Source organism: Siphateles boraxobius, unplaced genomic scaffold (assembly GCF_051911475.1).
Source record: "Siphateles boraxobius isolate OS27281-9 unplaced genomic scaffold, OSU_SipBor_1 26, whole genome shotgun sequence".
NCBI lineage: Eukaryota > Metazoa > Chordata > Actinopteri > Cypriniformes > Leuciscidae > Siphateles > Siphateles boraxobius.
Window position 1 is genome coordinate 26,062,501 of NW_027508876.1, and position 21,532 is coordinate 26,084,032.

General features: G+C 37.9%; 1 protein-coding gene across 3 annotated transcripts in view; it reads right to left on the reverse strand.

The window, feature by feature from the left end:
* Nucleotides 1-15,148, reverse strand: part of LOC143752150 (epidermal growth factor receptor) — a 26,751-nt gene extending 11,603 nt beyond the window's left edge. For 2 of the 3 annotated variants that reach the window (XR_013207340.1, XM_077245188.1), the window contains exons 1-7: nt 14,860-15,148; nt 3,617-3,768; nt 2,520-2,724; nt 2,182-2,307; nt 1,509-1,577; nt 1,303-1,421; nt 733-874 (exon numbers count right to left, since the gene is read on the reverse strand). Coding sequence is in view for 1 of the 3 variants with exons in the window: in XM_077245188.1 (XP_077101303.1) it covers nt 733-874; nt 1,303-1,421; nt 1,509-1,577; nt 2,182-2,307; nt 2,520-2,724; nt 3,617-3,768; nt 14,860-14,971 (925 nt within the window). In the remaining 2 variants the exon portion in view is untranslated. The remainder of the gene's footprint in view (nt 1-732; nt 875-1,302; nt 1,422-1,508; nt 1,578-2,181; nt 2,308-2,519; nt 2,725-3,616; nt 3,769-14,859) is intronic. The other variant, XR_013207341.1, reaches the window with a different exon arrangement.
* Nucleotides 15,149-21,532: the final 6,384 nt, after the last annotated feature.

Consider the following 21,532-nt stretch of genomic DNA (forward strand, 5'->3'; position numbering starts at 1 on the left):
AAATGATTTGGTATAATGACCTCCCAGGAGGGTCTCACATAATTTTATTCACAAGCACCAAGCATCCGGAAATAACATAACATTTATAATGTAGAATAAAAGAGCCACAGTGGCTTCTCCGATTGCAGCAACTTCCACTTTATTACAGATATTTTGTGCCAATTTCCCAGGAAGTAACGATTTTATTGTCTTGAACACATGGGATGGAAATGCTTCTTTATTCCCAAATGTTTTACGCGATTTTCCAATTTTTCACAGAAGTTAAATTCGCAACTTTGAATGAATACAAGGTGTTGACATCTCTTCTAAAATTACAGAGGAGACACGTGAGATTTCTGTGGTCTTTTACAATATTTTTTATTTATACATTATATACATATATTATATTTATTAATAGCTACACAATTAATGTTAGGTCAACAGCTGTTTTCTAAAGTATTTCCCTCAAATAAACCTTGACTTACAGAGAACTTACAGTACTTCTTTGTTTACATAGTGAATAACCTCTGGGTGTGTCTTTGCTTATATTTGCAAACATAACTGATTAAAGACTAGAGTTATGTTTTGCCTCTGGATAATGCTGATGGTTGTTATACACAATAGCAATGAGCCAGTATACCTCCATGACTTTTGGGGCTCTTATACTTACAAACTAAAGGTTTTAATGGAAATAATTATCTCCTCTTGTTAAAGTGATCGTAATGATCCCAGGTGCATGAAAAGCAAACTTACAGGGGCACTTCTTCACACAGGTGGCACCAAAGTTGTATTTCCCGTTGGGATTGGGAACAAGTTGGTGATTGTTGGGGTCATACAGCATTAGACGTGGACACGCATCCTTGCACGTCCCTTCATCCTGGAAGTCTCTGCAGGCCTGCAGAACACAGTAAACATACACAAAATATGACAAGGTACTGAATAACTGTAAATTGATTTTTAAAATGAAATTAAAAAGTTTATTGCACAATTGGTGATTAGAATTGATAATTAGAATTTGGCAGAAATAAGTGTGAATTCCCAAAATATTCAGAATAATATAATTCAACTGTTAAATAAGTAAACATAATAATAATACTAATAACAAAATACATAAAATGATATCACAACAAAAGTTTTTGTATATTTTAAATAATTTAAAATAAAGTATGAAACATATTTTCTTTGTAGGTTTAACCCAATCAGCAGGTATAAGATTGGTAAATATGCACCCAGAATGTTTATTTGTCACATATCTGGTGTTAAACTTATTTAAAATGTTAGACCTTTATCTTTTACGATAATAAGACATGTTTCACCACTCACCAGACAGTCTGTGGCTCGGGGTCCGGTGCAGCCCGCAGCGCAGTGTTCACTGCAGCAGTCAGAGGGTTTGGGACCCCTGCACCTCCGCGAGCACTGCTCAGCACACTTCAACCGAGTCACTGACAAAGAAGACCAAAGAACCTTAGTTAGGTCATTGTTCACTCACACATATGCCTTTGGAGAATTACATATAAAACTGAATTTACAGGTCTGGCAGTTCTCTGGTCCTGGAGCCCAACACGATCCATTAAAGCACGTTGAGTCACATCGTATGCCTGAGGTAATGAAGAAAGTGTTTGTTTTATTATTTTATTTTGTGTTACATTTAATATACATTTAACATTAACTTTAAATTAATTTTATGGGCACCAAGGCTGCATTTATTTGATCAAAAATACAGTAAAAACAGAATTCTGAAATATTACAAATTAAAATAACTGTTTTCTATTGTAATATTTTAAAAATGTAATTTATTCCTGTAATCAAAGCTGAATTTTTAGCATCATTACTCCAGTCTTAAGTGTCACATGATCTTTCAGAAATCATTCTAATATGCTGATTTGCTGCTCATGAAACATTTCTTATTTAGTTCTGCTCAATATTTTTGTGGAAATTGTGATAGTCTTACAGGATTCTTTGATGAATAGAAATATCAAAAAAAAAAAACAGTATTTATTTGAAATATACATCTTTTGTAACAAATTAAATGTCTTTACTGATTTATTTAATGCATCCTTGCTAAAAGTATTCATTTTCAAAAAACTTAAGGAACCCAAACTTTTGAATATATATATATATATATATATATATATATATATATATATATATATATATACACAGTATATATATGTTTCTGTTTTTAAAACTTTAAATACTTACACTGAGGGTAAGTCTCTCTCGATAAATTCAAATCTCTGCCGTCCTGCACAATGTCCAACCACTGTATGGTATCCACATTGCAAAGCAAAGGATTGTGATATATTTTAACCCCACCTTTAAGAATTTCTACCAGATAAAGAAAGAAAAACGGTTCTCTGTAAATAGAAAATTTAACTTCACATACATCTCTAGGGCAGAAACAGCAACGAGCCTATGTGTTGCATGCTGTTTACAACACATATTGTTGCTTATCGATGCTTTCATGTGCTTTTCATTTGTACTGTAAGTCAATTCGGATAAAAGCATCTGCTAAAATAGTGGATAAAAAGTGCTTCTACCTGTGAGGCTTGTCAAGCGCAGCTCTCTGAGGCCGCTGATGCTGCTGTTCTCTAAAGACTCATTCCTGCGGGAGTTTGCCACCACAGCAAGGGCGTACTTGCCATCAAAAAGAGAATGTCCTCGAATGAGGCGTAGGTTTCCCAATGGTATCACATCCACGTAGTTTATTCCTATTAGAACGTAGCCACCAACTTCTTCAATACTCTGTGGGTATGAAACAGAAAGTATATATTGTAGTCAGACCCCCTAAATCCCATTTTAAAAAGTCTCAGATTTGTTTGTTCTACCTTCAGACTGTAAGGAAACCTATAATGCCCTTTTTCAAAGCCTTGATTTGGTTTTAGGGTCTACTAGAATGGGTTTTCAAGCTTGATTTTTCCACATATTTTACATTATTGCAGCACCTGTCTTCCCAGTCTGTCAGTAACGCTCTGGGCTGCATTTCTGCGATCGTAGAGGGCATTGGTGGAAATTGTTCTTCGATTAACTTAGGTTTACGATGCTTTTCGGAAAAGCAGCCCTGTTTATTTACGGTCTCTATAAAGCCCCTCCTTCCAAAAAGCAAAGTTTGCTCTGATTGGTCGGCTGGACCAGTGTGTTGTGATTGGCCAACCGATTCAAGTGTGTTTTGGTAATGTCACACTTCTTACCATAACCGTGAGTTTCAACACACTACTACCTAACTCAAACAGGCCTCATCCCTTTATTTTTCATATGTCTTAGGCAGGAATTATTTAAATGATGAATATTGTGACATGTTCATTACCGGAAGATAACTCAAGACTACAATTGCGGTGAGATCAGTGATCACTTAAATAGTGATATTAAACACATTTTTGGCTTAACATTAGGAAATGTGCATTGTGCAATAATGAAGTACTCTAGTTTAATTATAATATTTATATCAATAAGTTGGCATTTGTTTGTTTTTTCACTAGGGGACCCTTTTAATCAATAATTAGATCTTATTTAACATAAAAAAGCAGCCTTGTTCTTTTAACCAATTAGCAGTCTATAACCAATTAGTAGTCAATGATCTAGTCTCATAATTGTATATTTAGGTTGCTTTATTATACCGACACGTGATGTCACTCACCATGAGAAAAGAGAGGTCGTGGTACTCCTGAATGTTGGTTATCTCCAGGTTCTCCAGCACTATTGAGCAGTTACTATACATCCGCACCATGGCCCTGTAGTGGTCGTCTGGCTGTGCCAGCTGAGTCAGCTTATTATTGGTTCCCTGACATACTGGAGAATAAAGCAGAGGTGAAATCAATCAATACTCAGGTAGTGAAAGTGATATGACAGAAAATACACAAAATAAGCAAAAAAATTGTAATCCTTCAATTTCAATTCAATTTTATTTGTATAGGGCTTTTCACAATGCATGTCGTTTCGAAGCAACTTTACAGAAAATGCATGTGTCTAAATTACAAGCGTGATCTGTTATCAGAAGTGACTGTGTCCAAATAATGTATTTCAGAAATGTACAGTACATACAAATCACATAGTTAGCTAACAGCATGTATTAATTTTTTAGGCAGATAAAGTACGCTCATTGAAATAATGATTACAAGTTGTGAACATAATGATAGAAACAGTATAGAAAATTTTGCATTGCTGCATGTTGATTCAGATATGATCCTTCATATATCCACTTTCATCCATTGCTATGTTAATCTTGGTAATTGAATGCTGTTTTTGCATGTGTCTATAACTAAATCATTTCTGATAAGGTGTAATATTTCTCGAAATATAGAAAATTCAAAGTCAACTAAAATAGAGGTTGATGTGGTAAATGCTAAAATGATTCCTCTCCTCATTTGTACCATGTTTTGAATGAGCTGAAATAGATGTTACAAACAGTAATTGGTTTACTACTACTATTTGTGAAATATACTAAATCAAATCATTATGGTTTTCTGATTTTTCTCGTTAAATTAATCAAAAATGTCTTCTAGATTTCGGCTCTGCTTGTTCTCTTAACCAACTTCATGAGCTGTTTAAATGCCTCTGGAGTTTACAGGTATATGCTGCACATTTTATGACACTTTTCATTTACTATCTGGTCCAAGTCATTCATTATAAATGCTTTAATTAGAATTTTAGTTAAAGTATACATAGGCACAAATTACAATTTATATTTGTGTAGAAAACTAAATTCAAGCATTTGAGCAGAAGCCTTCAAAAAGAGAATCATAAATTAATAAAAGTGTGTCCAAACTTTGGACTGGTAGTGGAGTATAGCAATCTTTTTGGAAAGAATCATATCAGTCATCAGCCGATATAGAATAAATAAAAAAACTTAGCAATATCAATAACTGACTGATATTTTATATTTATATTTAATATTTTCATGCGTTCTCCCTTTTAGGTCTCTCCAGCGCTAGAAAGCTTTCTTAATATTACCGTGGTTCCTAAAGCTTTTGCCTGATTACAACCAGTGATATTCCTCTGACCTGTTCTCTTTTGTAATGTCTCTCGGCCATCTCTCTTTTTACAGTCTGTTTTCAAATTTTTCACTCTCTATCTCCTCCCCCATCATGAGTGGACACGCCCCCTACTGCTGATTGACTACAAGCGTGTTTTGATGTGCGGTGAAGTCCATATTTACAGCTTTTTTCTTTTCTTTTTTTAGAAATCGCTGTTCCTTTAAAGTGAGCGCATGTTTCACAGAACCAAGATATGCTATTGTTGTAATGTTAGCTGATGTAACAGCACAGTTTTGAGTGTCATTGTTTGTCTGGAGCTGCGTGTGCTGCTGGCGACTAACAACCAACTCTGGCTTGTGTACCGTATGTTCATTATTTTGTTTTTCCTTGTCCCTACTTTTTTTCTACGAAGCATTATTTTGCTTCGCTTCAGCTATGATAAAGAAACATCCACTCTTGCATTGCGTGTTCGTGCATTTTGGGGGCAGAGCAACGAAGGGTGGGGTGTGTTTGTTTGGGTTAATTTCAAACATTCAACATGATTTTCAGAAATCACTTGCTATTAAACTCAAAATGAGTATCCATGTTTTCCATCATTCAACAAGATGATATGTATGTTTAAAATGTAAATGATTGAAAAGCATCATTTAATGTGTCAATATTTGTAGAACCGCTTTGAGTCATGACACATTACCCACTTACCCAAGAACTAATCACTTGCAACACCGTGAACCTCTAATTGTAATATCAGACTATTCTATGTGTCAAAATACATATTTTTTTGTGTTCAACAAAAAGATAGTCATACTGTACAAGTTTGAACAGACAAGAGGGTGATTTTTCATTTGTCGAACTACACCTTTAAGACACGGCCTAAAGCTGTTCCACTTTAGAGCCCTTGTCGTTGTTCACAGTAACATGAGCTCATCTCATGCACTGAACACACTAAACCTAAACATTTCAATGATCGCTTTTAAGCTATTTCCACAAGCTATTTTGCATATTTTACATTGTGTGATCTATTTATGAAACTATGGTACTTTCCAAAACTCATTGTGCATCATAGAGGAAAACAAGTGTTTGTTTTGTCTCTGCTGTCTTTCTCATGTCATACAGGTGTTGAATTCCTGCAGTCATCGTTAGGTGTCTCATTTCCAGTGGAAGAGCAAATTCTGTGGGCGGGAACTCCGTGATCAAGAATGTGGTTCACAGAGGATGACTCAAATATTGCACACAAGTGTTGCTCAACATAAGAACCGGAAGAATCCTTGCCTGCCACGTGCAAGAGACATGGATTATATTCCCAGTCACTGTTGTGAACAACTCAATTATCATTTATTTTCCCTCAGAGATTGATCAAGTTTCTAAAGTGAGGCCAGGGAACTAATAAAAAGGAAATGCTCAGATTTTGGCAGATTTGTTTTAGACACAAGTTTCCAAAAACTAGTGTGCATCCTACCTATATAGCACTTGACGTAATCTGAGGCATGCTTCTGACAGGAAGACTGTTCCAAAAAATAACCGCATAATTATGTTGTGTTCTAATAATGCATTCACGTTGTGATACAATTATGTTTTCCGTTCACTTCTTTGTCGTTTCCCTAATAACAAGTTGGAATTTTATCAAACCTCTGATTTGATCGTCATGATGTCATGTATAAAGAACCATAATGGCAGAAACCGCTACACATATTTTTAAAGCAAAGTGTAAATTTTATTACAGTATACTCGTGTTACCTGGAGCACATTTTTGTTCTTAAACAATTTTCAAGAGCATATAGAGATAAATGTGTTTTATAATTATTTTACAAAGTTTATTTGTACAACTTATTAAATATATAACTAAATTCATTAGCATATGCAGAAATTAACACTCAAAAGTTTGGGGTCTGTAAGATTTTTTTAAATGTTTGTGCTCTTCCGCTCACCAAGGCTGCATTTATTTGATCAAAAACAGTAATATTGCGAACTATTATTACAATTTAAAAATAACAGTTTTTTCCATATTAAATACATTTTAAAATGTAATTTTTTTTTTTTAAATAAAAAATGTATAGACCCCAAACCTCTGACCATGTAGTATATATATTTTATATACATGTTGTTAGTTTGATAACATGCAAATGTGAAACTCTATTGGAATCAATAGTAATTCCAGTCTCACATGCTCAAGGAGTGTTATTTTTGAGTTGCCGCCAATTGTGTGTTCCAATTTAATCATCTACGAGGCTCTGTTTCAATGTGGTCTTCGAAGACATCTGCCTATGTAGACAGTAGACAGACAGGCAGCTTACTGGGTTTTGGAACAGAGTTAGTGTGTAGTAAAAAGTCACTTTGAAATGGGGTTGAAGTGTTCATTCTGTCTTAAAACTGAGATTGTTGAAAGCTTGTTCACAAAATAACAATGAAGCTGTATAAATAATATTATAATGAAAGTGTAAACATGGTGGGTTTTTTTATTCTTCCTTATATAATGGCGCACATGAAGGGTATTTCCACTTTTGCAGCATTTTTGACATCAGTCAACACTTTGGCAACATAGTCTGTGGACATAGTCCTACCTGTTTTGTGAGATGGTAAGGACCAACAAACATTTTCAACTCACGGATGCAGCTCTTGCATAAATTACCTTCTGAAGATCCAGCTTGCCTAAATTCATCAGTGTTGTGGCATTAGGTAGTTGTCAAAAAACAAAGAAAGAATCAGGCCCTAGTGCATCCAGATATCTGCTCTAGGGTAGATTTCAACTTAAGATTAAGGTCAGGCATGAAGTAGATTTAGGTTTTTAGCCCTTAACGGTCCCATCAAAAGCCCCTAAAATGTGAGATTGTTAACAGATTGCAAAACGTGAAGCTGTTTTCTACGGGCGGCTGTTTAGCAGCGGTGCCTCAGGCTTGAGCCCGAACCAAGGGATGTGACTGAACAGGTTCCTCCTTGAAAAAAATATTCATGAAGGAACATCTTAACTCCCTTATTACGTCACATCAAACCACCAGGAACAACAGAACAACCTTCTGATGATTATAAACTCAAGTTTCAAGGTTTGGTTTATTTATATAGCACCATTACAACAGCAGCAGGTGATCAATGTGCTTTACACCTCAAGTGTTTTATCTTTTGCAACTGATGCAAAGCATGCGCAAGGGTTATCAAGACTCCATCCGTGCAAAGAAACACAATACTTGCGAAGTCCAGTAATGCAAAGTAATAAATCAACCTGTCATTTCCTGATGGAAACAAAACCGCCTTTCATATTTTAGCCACAAAATGTACTGTTAAAAAGATTTTTAAAAAGAAACTAATACTTTAAATGCAAAAAGGTTACAGTCAACACCTTTATAAAGTTAAAAGATTTCTATTTCAAATGAATTTTGTTCTTTTGCACTTTCAATTCATCAAAGACTCCTGAAAAAAAGTATCAAGTTTTAAATATAAATCTGAAGCAGCACAAATGATTTCAGAAACTTCTCTCACGCATGGCTTATCTACTTAAGTACAGGGATGCACAGGGTAGAAATAATGATGATAAATTAATTATGAGATAACCTGGGATCATCTCAAGGCTGTCAACGCACATAATTTATTTTTACAAGGCCAAGCAGTTGTTCCCATGCTTTCCCATCCTTACTTTATTACCTACGGCTTTCTTTGCGCTACTTTTCTTTTTCTTATGCCTCATTTTCTCACTGTTTATAATTGTATATGCTTTGGGTGACAGGACTTTGGATGACTATACCATGTAACTATTTTTAAGGTAAAACATTGAGATGATGTATTTCCTTTGTTACCTTTTGAAACCACGGTTATTAAATAGATGCTGCTAGTGCTACTGTTTTACAAAAATAAAATCTGATGCTTCCGATATATAGCACACTTAATCACGTTGAAAGTATTAACTCGATTAAAAAAACATTTCATGTCTTTATATTCTCTTCTTCTTTTCCTCCTCAGGGTACACTGCATAATGCACTAATTTATTGGGCAGAATCTACCAGATTTTTGTGTCAGTGAGTGGTAGATTCGTGTATCTGGATGTCCTTTCGATAAGTAAGTTTGATTGTGGCCAGACAACTGCATCAACTCTGTTTTTAGAGTAAGTTTGCACTTTTTCAAAAAGTATCGATCCATATGAGCACAAAAAGTCAACGGCATTTGTCATGACGCATCCTGTTTTCCATCTGATAGTCTTTCCAGGAATACACCTAAAGGGAAATCTTATTTCTGTGTTGGTACATGTGCTCTGCTTTTATTGGAAATATTCAAATGTGTTAGCCTGGAAACCCAAATTTTCACATATCTTGAATTTTATATATATAGTATAACCTCATAATGGGTAATTTAATGTTTTTTTCAATGGGTTGATCTGAAGTTATTGACAAAAAAGTTATTTTGAATCTTCAAAAAAAATTCAGAAAAACATATTTTCTCCAAGTTGAGGCTACAGTGTTTCTCGCTTGTGTTTTACTGATTTTAAGAAACAAGATCTGATGCAATGACAAAATCATAATAGTGGTATTTACAGTAAAAAATTAATGTTTAAATATTCTTGAAAAGCAATATAAATGGTTATCGATTTGAGAGTAGCAATTTCACATGATTCTGTTTTTCTTTACCGTGCAATAGTGTGTAACAGTTCACTGTTGTCACCTTAAATTAGAGACATGTGGATAAAATACCTTATAACTAAATTGTAGTAAATACAATTTACAGAGTGAAACAAAGACGACTCACTCCATGGCTGTGTGCTTTTTATACAAACAGCCGTCTGTCTAAATCAAATAAGTAACATATTGGCTATTTGTGACCTATCCATCAAAATTCAATATGATGAATTCAGCTCTTTGTCTATGGGGCAATTTGCTGACTGCAAAAGTAGAAACATGGCATGACCATTGCATTTGGTAAACAACATGAGGCATGCATTTTAGTATATTAAAATATTTTGATGAAGAAGACACAAATTAATGAAATGTAGGTAGTCACTTTATTTAAATATTCCACTTCAGACATTCTACTAACTATAATTAACTTTGCAACTACATGTAACTAGCAGTCATTAGAGTATTAGTTGACTGTCTGCTTAATATCTGCTAAAACTTTATTTTGATGCTTCCCAAAAGACATTCTACAGGTAACTTTGCAACTTCTGGTACGTTTACACAACAACAATGTACTAAAAATGGAAAAGTTTTTCCTTTGTGTTTTTTCCATACATACGACAACGTTGTCAAAACGATCCCGGTTCACACGTATCTGCAAAAACTACTAGAAATGCTGTATTATACATGCCAGGTCAGAAGTTGGTGACGTCACTTTGTAAAGAAACACTACGCGGCTATAGCTGAACATGTAATTCACATGCGCATGATGTCACTGGTTTCACAAATTCGTGTTTTTCTAGTTTACACTCAGATGATAACGGAATTGGTTTCAAAAACTTGTAAAACTCGCTTCCAAAAGTTAGCATTTTCAGGCCCCCAAAACGCCTTTGTTGTGTAAATGAACGGCCAGTTTTTATTTTCCAACAGGCAAAAAATGCAAATTTGAATGCTTAGACAAGTAACAGCATACCTCTCCTCAACATGTTTCAAGATTTAAGCTGGATCTTCATGAGCTGCTATTTTCTAAATAAACACGCTTGCGTAAATCCTCAAGGCTATCGTGGTCTGTAAATTATAACATCTCATAATCCGACTGTTCTTGCAGTTTGAAGATGGACTTGTCGTATAAAATATTTAAAATAGGAACACACATTAATGGCCAGTAGGCACTACCATTCAATAGTTTGGGGTTTGGTTTTGAAAGAAGTCTCTTCTGCTCACCAAAGCTGCATTTATTTGATCAAAAATAATGTAAAAACAGTAATATTGTGAAATGTTATTACAATTTAAACCAACTGTTTTCTCCTTTGATATACTTTAAAATGTAATTGATTCTTGTGATGGAAAAGCTGAGTTTTCAGCATCATTACTCCAGTTTTAAATCTCACATGATCCCTCAGAAATCATTCTAATATGCTGATTTGCTGCTCAGTATTTTTGTGGAAACCGTGATCAATTTTTTCAGGGTTATTTGATGAATAGAAATTTAAAAAGAACACCATTTATTGAAAATAGAACAATGTAAAATTCTTCAGTGTGAATTTTAATGCATCCTTGCTAAATAAAAGTATTGTTTTCTTTATAAAAAAAGGTCAACAGTAGTGTATGATTTCATATATAAAATGAATATCTAAAATAATTTCCCTGCTCTTCTGAACAGTGTTCATTCATTCTTTTTTTTTTTTAAATAACGTAGGCCAGAGATAACCTCTACCTAAGACACACATTATTGACTAAATATACTGGCATCTCACAGACTATAATTGATTTTGCCCACATATTTTAAACGAAAATCAATGAAACATTTCATACCACTTAGCAGATCAATGAAATATGAGGTTTAAATGGATGACAAAAACTATTTTGAGATTTTGAACAATAACAGATTGTAGTTATTTGTTCATACATTGATTACGTTACTTTCCATTCAATTTCCCCTTGTAGCTGGTGGTCAGAGAGTGTGATGCAGGAGAACAGGAGTTCTAGTCTTTAGTAAATAACAGCGGTCACAGTGACCCTGGATATTTACGAGTTTGCTAAAGAGTTTCAAGACAATTAGATTTAGAACAAATAGTGATGTCTAGACCAAATTACAGCACAGAACTCTGGGTAGAAGAAGGACACGAATATCTTTAGTGATTAGCGCAGGTGTGGACTAAGAAAGGGATGTGTATTTAGATACAGTGTATTTATGTGTAATGTAATTGTATCTAATTGTTGTTTTGTTTCCATTGCTTTAAAACAAACTACATATTAAAGGGATAGTTCACCCAAAAATGAAAATACTGTCATCATTTTCTCACCCTCAAGTTGCTCCAAACATGTATGAATTTCTTTCTTCTGCTGAAGATATTTTGAAGTATATGGTTTACCAAACATGTTTAAAAAAACACTCTAAAGTCAATGTGGGCCATCATTTATTTGTTTTCCGACATTCTTCAAAACATCATCTTTTATGTTCAGCAGAAGAAAGAAATGCATACAGGTTTGGAACAACTTGAGGGTGAGTAAATGATGACAGCATTTTCATTTTTTGGTGAACTAACCCTTTAAGTACAAAAATATTAATCACAATTGAAATTAATCATGATTATTTTGGGTGATTACATTTTCCTTAAAGGAAACTTCCTTTTGTTTCTCAATGGAACCAGTTTTATGGTATTCTTCACATGTTCAGTATGAAATAAACATCTTACAGGTATTTGTTCTTGACCATAGTTATCTGATATCTAGTGTCGACTGTCGAGTATGTTTCTGGCCTAATGGTCTGCAGAAAACATTGCCAAATAAATGTTGTGACATAATTTGTCAAACTCTGGGCCTGACTTTGCATGCCACAGATTGTGAATGATGAAATCCTCTGTGCAAAAATGCAAGATCAGATAGTGAAAGAGTAACCCTATCACAATATCTAGCTTTGTTGCATGTACATTTAAAAGGAAGTCTTCAGATTAATCTTAAGAGAGTAATCCACACCTACGCAAACCCACATTCATGATTCACATGAATGGATGCTGTTCCATTCCTGTTAATGCTTCAAATACATGTATCTACATTCCAATAAGCAATAACCCTGTGGGAATGAAACAAAGTATGAGATGCCGCTGAGACTGTACTGACTGGCAGGTTTTGCTGACACGCGCATACCAAAGGTCCATCGCCAGAAGGCTTTCCACACCTAAATTGACAGGTCATTAAAGGCGAAGTGTGTAATTTAACCAAAAAGACTTGCAAGAAATAATAACTGTTTTCTCAAACACTGCTATTGGTCACAAAACCGATAGTCCCACCTCAAACTCACACCATTGGTGGAGCCAATGTTGCTGTGTATAGGGCTGATTGGGATGCTTAAACAAATAGGGCAATGTTTTGATAGAGTGACAGTGTTTGTATTTCTCAGGAGAAAGTCTTTGCTGGGACAGGAGAAACTTTTTTAAAGGGGTAGTCAATCAAAAGGTGTGAATAGAGCTGTAACGATATGCGATATGAAACCGAAACCGGTGTGAGAAGGCAGAATCGCGACACACCCCTTCCGAATTTTACGAGGTGGCTAATTCGTACTAATTAGTATGATTTTTGATAAATTGTACATATTTCACGAGTAACCCAATTCATATGAATTCGTACGAATGACCTACCCCTGACCCCGCCCCAAAACCTAACCATCACGTGGGTTTAGACAATTCGTACACATTTTTTTCAGCGTGCATGTTAATCAATGAGTGCATTCACACTGGGAGCAGGAGCGCCGCGTGGAGTCTATTGTTGCTGCGCTGCTCACGCTCAATTAAAATGAAAGCACGCTTTTGATGGACGAAATAAATATGATTTCACACAAAAAGTGCCCAAAATGCACTGACTAAACATAGTGAGTTTTAACAAGAACTGGAGTAGGAAAACAAAAGAAAAAATGAAGACTCACAAATATATATAGAAGATTTACCTGTAGGTTTTTCAAATGTTATTTAATAAAAAAAAAAAAATTCTCTCCCCAGACCATAAAAAAAAGAATCGCGGTTTGTATCGAATCATGGGTCAAAAATCACAAAAATCAGGGTCAACAGTTTAATTGATTGATTTTTCCTAGAAAACAGCATTCTTATCATTAGGCCATGAATGACATGGGACAAAAGTAAAATGAGTGAAGTTAGTATCTATCTGTAATATTGAAATGCAAGGACAAACATAATAGGAAGTAGAAAAATAAAAAATAAGGAAATAGTTTTTCCCTTTTAGACAGTAGCACAAGTCTGCATAATGGTACTGTGCAATTCAACGATCCAATGTTGTTAACCTACATTCAGTTATTCAGTTTACCCTGCTGTCTTCAAACTGTTAATAGAAACGCAGATGAAATCTGCATATCAAATTGTATGTCATTGGGTTCTCTGCAGCAGGAATAATCAGAATTTCCTGACACCATGCAACCATTCTTTTGTGTATGAAAGGTGTGCTGCTTATAAAATAATAACGGTTTGACATAAGTGTAGGCTATATCCATTAAAAACATTTCTTTTTTTAAAAAAGCCAATAAGCCAATTCTAGAGCCAGATCTGACATTTTATACTTATAAACACAGAATCAAAACCAGTTTTTGCCTGGTCTGCTCTGGGACAGTGTTGGTAGCCCCCATCTGCTGTTAATTTCTCAACTGGCAAGAAACCTCAAACAGCAAGTTAAACACAGTCTGTTCGGGTACAGACTGGACCACAAACAGAGGGCCCAGACCCCACTCAGTGGGGCAGCTGTCTGGCGATACCATCTGCTGGTGTTGAACTCTTGGCCCTCATCCTGTGGTCACCAGTCTCAAAAGTTCATCAAGTATTTTTAAAATTATTTCAGAGGTAATTACCTTCATCACACTTTTAGCAACATGAAAGACTCCTGGTCATGGGGTCACTTGTTGGGGTTATAGACAATCCTTCCGTTTGTGTTGTACAGATGATTAATAATGTCACCTCAGCTCTCTAATCTAATCTAACTAATGCTTTTCAGATCATTATGAAGACCAAAACAATTATATTGTTTCATAGATCAATATTTTATACATATTCATATTTGTACATGAACTATTGATCTATTAAACAATATAATTGTAATATTATTATATTTTACATAATATCTATCTATGTTTGTTTACACTAAAAGTCAAAAGTGTGGACACACTTTAATAAAATAATGTAATATATATCTTATTTTCTTCTCATATGTTTTAGAAGACGTTATGTTTGTGTAGATAAGGAAATATAAACCAGTCAAATCTGAGACGTTTGTTAGTGACAGTTAAAAGTTAAAACTTCACTCACCTTTCCTCTCAGAAACGGAGCACCACACCGCACTTATCAGCACAAGACAGACGATTCCCAATTCACGGAACAGAGACGGCTTCGTAAACCTCATGTTCAAAAGTGGATTCATTCTAAAGCATTGTTTTTGTTTAGATATTCCCACAACCGACAATATGTAGCTCCTAACAGAGATAGTTTTCCAGCGGCAGGTCTCGTTCAGCTCTTCAACGTGTCTGAGCGCTTTAGTATACAGCTGTGACGTGACGCAGGCAGCTCACCTTCACTGCACGCGAGACGCGACGCGACTGAACCACTGTGTGTGTGTGTGTGTGTGTGTGTGTGTGTGTGTGTGTGTGTGTGTGTGTGTTAACAAATGATCCCACAAGGATAATAATACCAGGACATTTTTACTTTTTTGAATTTTGGTCTTCATGAGGAAAACCGCTTAATACGTCACACTAAATGAAGTTTTGAAAATGTAAAGATGCAATAAGTTTTCTGTGGGATAGAATACATTTTGTACAGTATAGAAATCATTATGTCAATGGAAAGTCCCAATAAAACATGGAAACCAATATATGTGTTTATGTATGTGTTACAGATTGTGTAATTTTTGTTATGTCATGTAGCCTACTTTGCTAATTCCAATGTCAGAATTAAAGGATTTGTAGTTTTTTTCAAAATGTCAAAATTATATTTTGTTTTGGAATGAACAATTTAACATGAATTATACACAAATTATGATAATATGAAAAGTTCTGCATACTGAATAAGATAACTAAATAATATGCTTCCATATGTGGAGTCTCATGTTTCCGCCATAAAAAACGTGAAAAAGTAGCCTAATTGCGACTTTTTATCTCACAATTCTGACTTTTTCTTTCTCGCAAATCTGAGTTTTTATCTCAGCATTACATGATATAAACTCACAATTGCAAGTTATAAAGTCAGAATTGTGAGATATAGGCCTAAACCTAGCAATTCTGAGACAAAAAGTCAGTCTTTTCTTCCTCAGAATTGGACTATCTGAAAAAAGTCACAATTATCTTTTAAAATGTTTTATTCTGTGGCGGAAACAAGCTTCCATAACTTTCTCTCATCAAATTCATTTCTTTGTTTTCTTTTTTGTGATTTTCCTTTTGCCAGAGCCTGTTTATAAAAATGTTTTTAAAAAAATGTAAAATTTTAACATTGAAAACATATAGTGTTCAAAACACCTCAAATACCATCAATTTAATAATGTATTATGAAACACGATATTACATTTACTAAATATTTATTATATTAGTGTGTGTGTGTGTGTGTGTGTGTGTGTGTGTGTGTGTGTGTGTGTGTGTGTGTGTGTGTGTGTGTGTGTGTGTGTGTGTGTGTGTGTGTGTCAGGGACACCAATGTGTCCCTGAGCAAGACACTTAACCCCTAGTTGCTCCAGAGGCGTGCGACCTCTGACATATATAGCAATTGTAAGTCGCTTTGGATAAAAGCATAAGCTAAATGAATAAATTAAAATGTAAATGTAAATGTGTGTGTGTGTGTGTGTGTTTTAATATAGGTAAACTAATAGCCTACATAATTTATACAGTTAACTCTTTTTTTATTTCTGGGTTTCTCAGAAGCAGAAGTCGTCATAGTTGGGTAAACTTCGGTAAATGATAGAATACATAAAATGTGTGTGTGTGTGTGTGCAGGGCCGTCCATAAGGGGGGGGGGGGGTGTAAAGGGGAACGTTTTCTGGGGGCCAGCCGCTAGGAGATATATCCAGCTGCAGACCCGCAGCACCACCAGTTTCAGAACCCCAGCGCCAGAACCGGAAGTGAGGGAGGGGCGGAATTATTTACAATGACACAAGCATGGTTATTTTTGCAAGTATTTACAAATATTAAAAATTGTTGCACCTTTTAAATAATATTTAGGGTATGTTTTTATTACACAGTGAGTCACTGCTCGTTGTATGAACTATAACTGGTATGTGACAAATAAAGAGCAAGACAGTGCTCGTGTTGTTTGAAGACGTGAGAGTGCGCGCGCGCGGCCGGGGCTCTCTCTCTCTCTGCTCGTTAAGCGCCCTGTCATGCGCAGCAGTCATTCTATTCCGCCAAAAAGCGGACGATCTGACGGGTTTTAGAAGATTTAATACAACCTGAAACTAAAAAACAGACCCGACCTCTATTTGAGACCGGACTTATATTTACCCAGACCTGCAGCCACACCAGGCGTGTAAAGAGACAATCGTCTATTTGGGACTCGGCTATTATTTGAAGTACGGTACATTTTTATGGTTTCTTTTAAAACAATGCCGGATTTTCTCTCTCTTTTTAGATTTTTGACATTATTTTACATAAAGAAAAATGCATGCTGCACATGTTCTTGTGAAATAAAGTATATTTTATATAAAATGACCATAAGTTTCAAGCATTATTTTCACGATCAGGAAGTAACTCTCATAATACAATAAAACGGATAACTATATAGAATTATATTACACAAAATCAATGTTTTAAATGCTTATTGTACTATACCTTAATGTATCATATTTAGTATAAATACAAGTATAAAGTATGACATTTCGTGTGTAATAATGACGTTTCGTGTCTAAGCAAATTACGCTCCAAAACGTTAGGTGGCGTTACTCGGTTTAGAACGTAAGCTCCGCCCCTCACTTCCGGTCCTGGAGCTGGTGTTAGAACGTAAGCTCCGCCCCTTACTTCCGGTTCTGGCGCTGGGGTTCTGAAACTGGTGGTGCTGCGGGTCTGCAGCTGGATACTATTGGCCGCTAGGGGGGGCCCATGCAGTCCAGCAATAATTATGTTCATTCTAAATATAAACAGGTTACCATATTTTATTTTGAACCAAAAAAGCACCATTCATTTTTGAAAAAGTGAGAGAAAAATGCATTTTATTTAATGCTGCTTGAGTAAAATGTAGCCTGTGTCATAATGAAACACCCCTCTCCTGAAAATGGTCTGAGCAGGCTATTTTTTTTTTTTTACTTAACGTAACGTCAAAAACGCCAGTGCTTCGCGCCAGTTTGCGGTCAGCAGCAAAGTGACATGAACAAAATAATTATTAGCTATTGTAGTAGCCTACATTTAGTTGGTATGCCAGGTATGTAGTACTAGAATACATTTCTAATAAAAAAAAAACTTTCACTTCGTTACGTTGGGTGACATTCCTCTCGTTACTTTATTTTATACGTGTTAAATGCGTAGTTTATTCCAAGCGCGCTGTATCTTTTTTTCTGGGCATGAGCGATGCTCAATTCACAAACGAATCACTATTTTGAGTCGATTCTGTTCAAAGACTTCATCAAACAAGTTTGCAGATCTGTCTAAATCGGTTCGCGAATCAGTTTGAATGATCTGTTCAGTTCCTGCACGCACTGAATCGTCTGAAGCGCTTTCAATTCACACTTGACTCGAAGTTGTCTAACAGGAAGATTTAAGAAAACATCACAAGCGTTGGATGAATCGGCCGTGGACTACAGTACAGTCAAGTGAGAGCAAATCTTCAAATGCATCATATTGTTTACCAGGGTCAGCGATGAAGATCTTATTTAGTTGAACATCTTCTTATGCTGTCTGTGAATTAATTATTCCACAGGACGATACAATCGATTTCATTTCATTCGGGTAATACATTTTACAACCAAACAGATTATTACGCCACGATAGCACTACTACAAAGTATGACATCACCTGTTTTTTGGACATAGGCTATTAAATGTATTAATTAGTGTACTCATTAATTGTTCTTACCTTGAAATGTTTAAGTACAAAATAATTTGCCAGTTCTGCTTACTTAAACTTTGAATTTCATAACTTGAGGCAATCGATTGATAAAACACCTTTTTTCGAAGGCTTGATTGTGTTTGTGGGGTGCACTGTAACGTGTTCATGCTTCATTTGTAACTTTACAGATATGCTCAAACAGCAACATTACACACAACTGAATGTGATGTTTGTGTGTTTAATACATTATTACCATGAAGGCTAATTTATTAAGTGAGATTTTTAATTGTACAACATCGTTTCACCCAACTGAAATCAACATTGTTTCAACATTAGGTAAGCAAACCAATTAGATTGATGTTATGTTGAATATGTGTTGATTCTATAACGTCGTTTCAACTAACTTAAAATCAACATCGTTTCAATGTTAGGAAAGCAAACCAATTGCGTCGATTTTTCGTTAGTTTTGAATGGTGTGTCTGACGTTGATTCAACGTTAATTCGATGAGCGTTCAACGTCGGAGATCAACGTTGTTTCGATGTCACGAGAAACGTCGTTCCCTTTCGAACGGTCACTTCGTATTGCGTAGCTATACGCAGTGGGGGAAACTCCTTTTCCTCGATTTACTGAAGCCTTTATGTAAAGCGCATTTGCAGCTGCACAGCTAGAACATGAGCGTCTGGCTCGCTCATAGGCTGCGCTGCGGCAACTGCACATCCAATGGCGCAGGCGCCTCTGACGTGCAACCAATGAGATAACTCTGCGTCATACACGTCAGAGCCCGCCAAGGGGGCGTGACCTCAGTCTATAATAGCCCCCGAATTCGCCATTATAGCAGATTTTACTCCTTCAGCGACAAACTTCACGTCTCTGACCATTTATTGAGCCTTCGCCGTCGAACAAGCCTTCAGCCTGAGCCAGCTACAGTTCAGCAGACGACACATTTCACCGTGTTTCTCCTGACGCCGTCTCTCCTGTGGCTATCCGGCGATATCCTTTTCATTGCTCTTTGTATATTGTATTATTTGTACGAGCGTTGTTCAAATGCATCGTGTTAAGACCTGCGCCACGTGCGGATGCAAGCTGCACGAGGCGGACGAACACGCTAGCTGCATTCCATGCCTGGGACTTCACCACGCGGAGAATGCACTATCTGCCGGCGGATGTGCGGCCTGCGAGAGCATGCCCATCTCCGTGCTGCGAAATCGGCTAGCCCTCTCCCGTGACGGCGACGCCGCCTCTCCCGCGCTTCCTTTTCCGGCCCTACTTCAGCCAAGGAAGAAGAAGCGCCGCAGCCAACGGCAGCCGGAGAACATGGATGTTAGTGAACGCACGCCGGCCTCGTCCCCGCGTGCCTCACTCTCTCCAACCCGTTCATCTCCGGTCCTGTTCGAGGGAGATCAGCGCCCCCCCCACGTGGCGGGCCTTGTCTCCTTCGGCGGGCCTAGCGAGCAAGACGACAGCCTGTCTATCGCTGCGTCTGAGGAAGAATGGCCGGGCTCTTTCGACCCCGTCATGGCTTCCCAGCCAACGCCCAACGCCTCAGCTACCAGGACTAACTCCGACGCGGAAATGCTTCGGATCCTGACGCAGGCCGTAGCGGACCTCGAGCTCGAGTGGGCCGCGCCCGCTGAACCCCCTCGAAGTCGGCTGGATGGCTGGTTTCTGCCAGGGCACCAACAGGCCCCTCGTCACAAGCCAGCGCCATTTTTTCCTGAGGTACACGAGGAGCTTACCAAGGCCTGGCGCACTCCTTATTCCACACGAGGCCCCGCAGTTTTCGCGACGCTCTCCTCCGTGGACGGAGCAGCGGAAAAAGGCTATGAGTCGTTGCCGCCCCTCGAAGAGGCGTTGGCCGCTCATCTCTGCCCGAACACAGCTGCTAGCTGGCGAACTAGAGCTGTGCATCCCAACAAGCCGTGCCGTAGCACTTCAGCCCTCGCCGGACGCGCGTATTCCGCCTCCGGTCAGGCTGCATCGGCCCTGCACACGATGGCCGTGCTGCAGGTTTACCAGGCCAAACTCCTCCGGTCTATGGACGAGGCTGGCCCGGACCCTGAGGCTTTTCGGGACCTTCGGAGCGCCACAGACCTGGCCCTGAGAGCTACTAAGGCCACAGCGCAGGCTATCGGGAGGAATATGGCGAGTTTGGTCGTGCTCGAGCGCCACCTCTGGCTTACCCTCACCGACATTAAGGACGCGGAGAGAACAAAGTTCCTCGACGCCCCAGTATCCAGCACCGGCCTCTTCGGCCCGGCAGTGAAGGGGTTCTCAGAAAGATACACCGAGGCACAGAAAGCGTCCCAGGCCATGCGTCACTTCCTGCCTAAGCGCTCTAGCTCGGCGTCGAGTGCTCACAAGCTAGCCCCGCCGACGCCTCGGCCAACAAAGCCCACGAAGCAGGCCTCTCAGCCCCGCCCTGCGGCTGATGCCCAGCGCCAGCCGAGAGCAACCAAGCGCTTCCCGCTTCCCCGACGCCAAGGCCCCAGACCAAGCGCCGCGCCTCACACAGCGCCGCCAAAGTCGTCCTAGCATGCAGGGGAAAGAGAGAGGGCACGGGTCCCGCACTCGCCGGACCACCCTCGAAGAAGTCAACAAAACTTCCCACAGCCCCTTGTTCAGTTCAGGTGGCTGGGGATTTTATTACTGCAAACAGGCCCGCAACAGTAAGCGCGTTCTTGCAAACAAACGCCGTTTTCACGGCGACCCATATAAAGCACAAAAAGAGTATGTTTCACAAACACAACACGTGGGTTCACGGTCCCCCTTCATCAGGCGGCCCCTCCCCCGTTATAATACTGCCTTCCCTACACGCAAATGCTTGTACAGTCAGTCCAATACTCAATGTGTGCACAAATCACAATATAAGGGTATCAGGTCCCCCTTCACTAGGCGGCCCCTCCCCTGTTGTAACACTGACTTCCCCACACGCGAATGCCTGTACAGTCAGTCCAATACTCAAT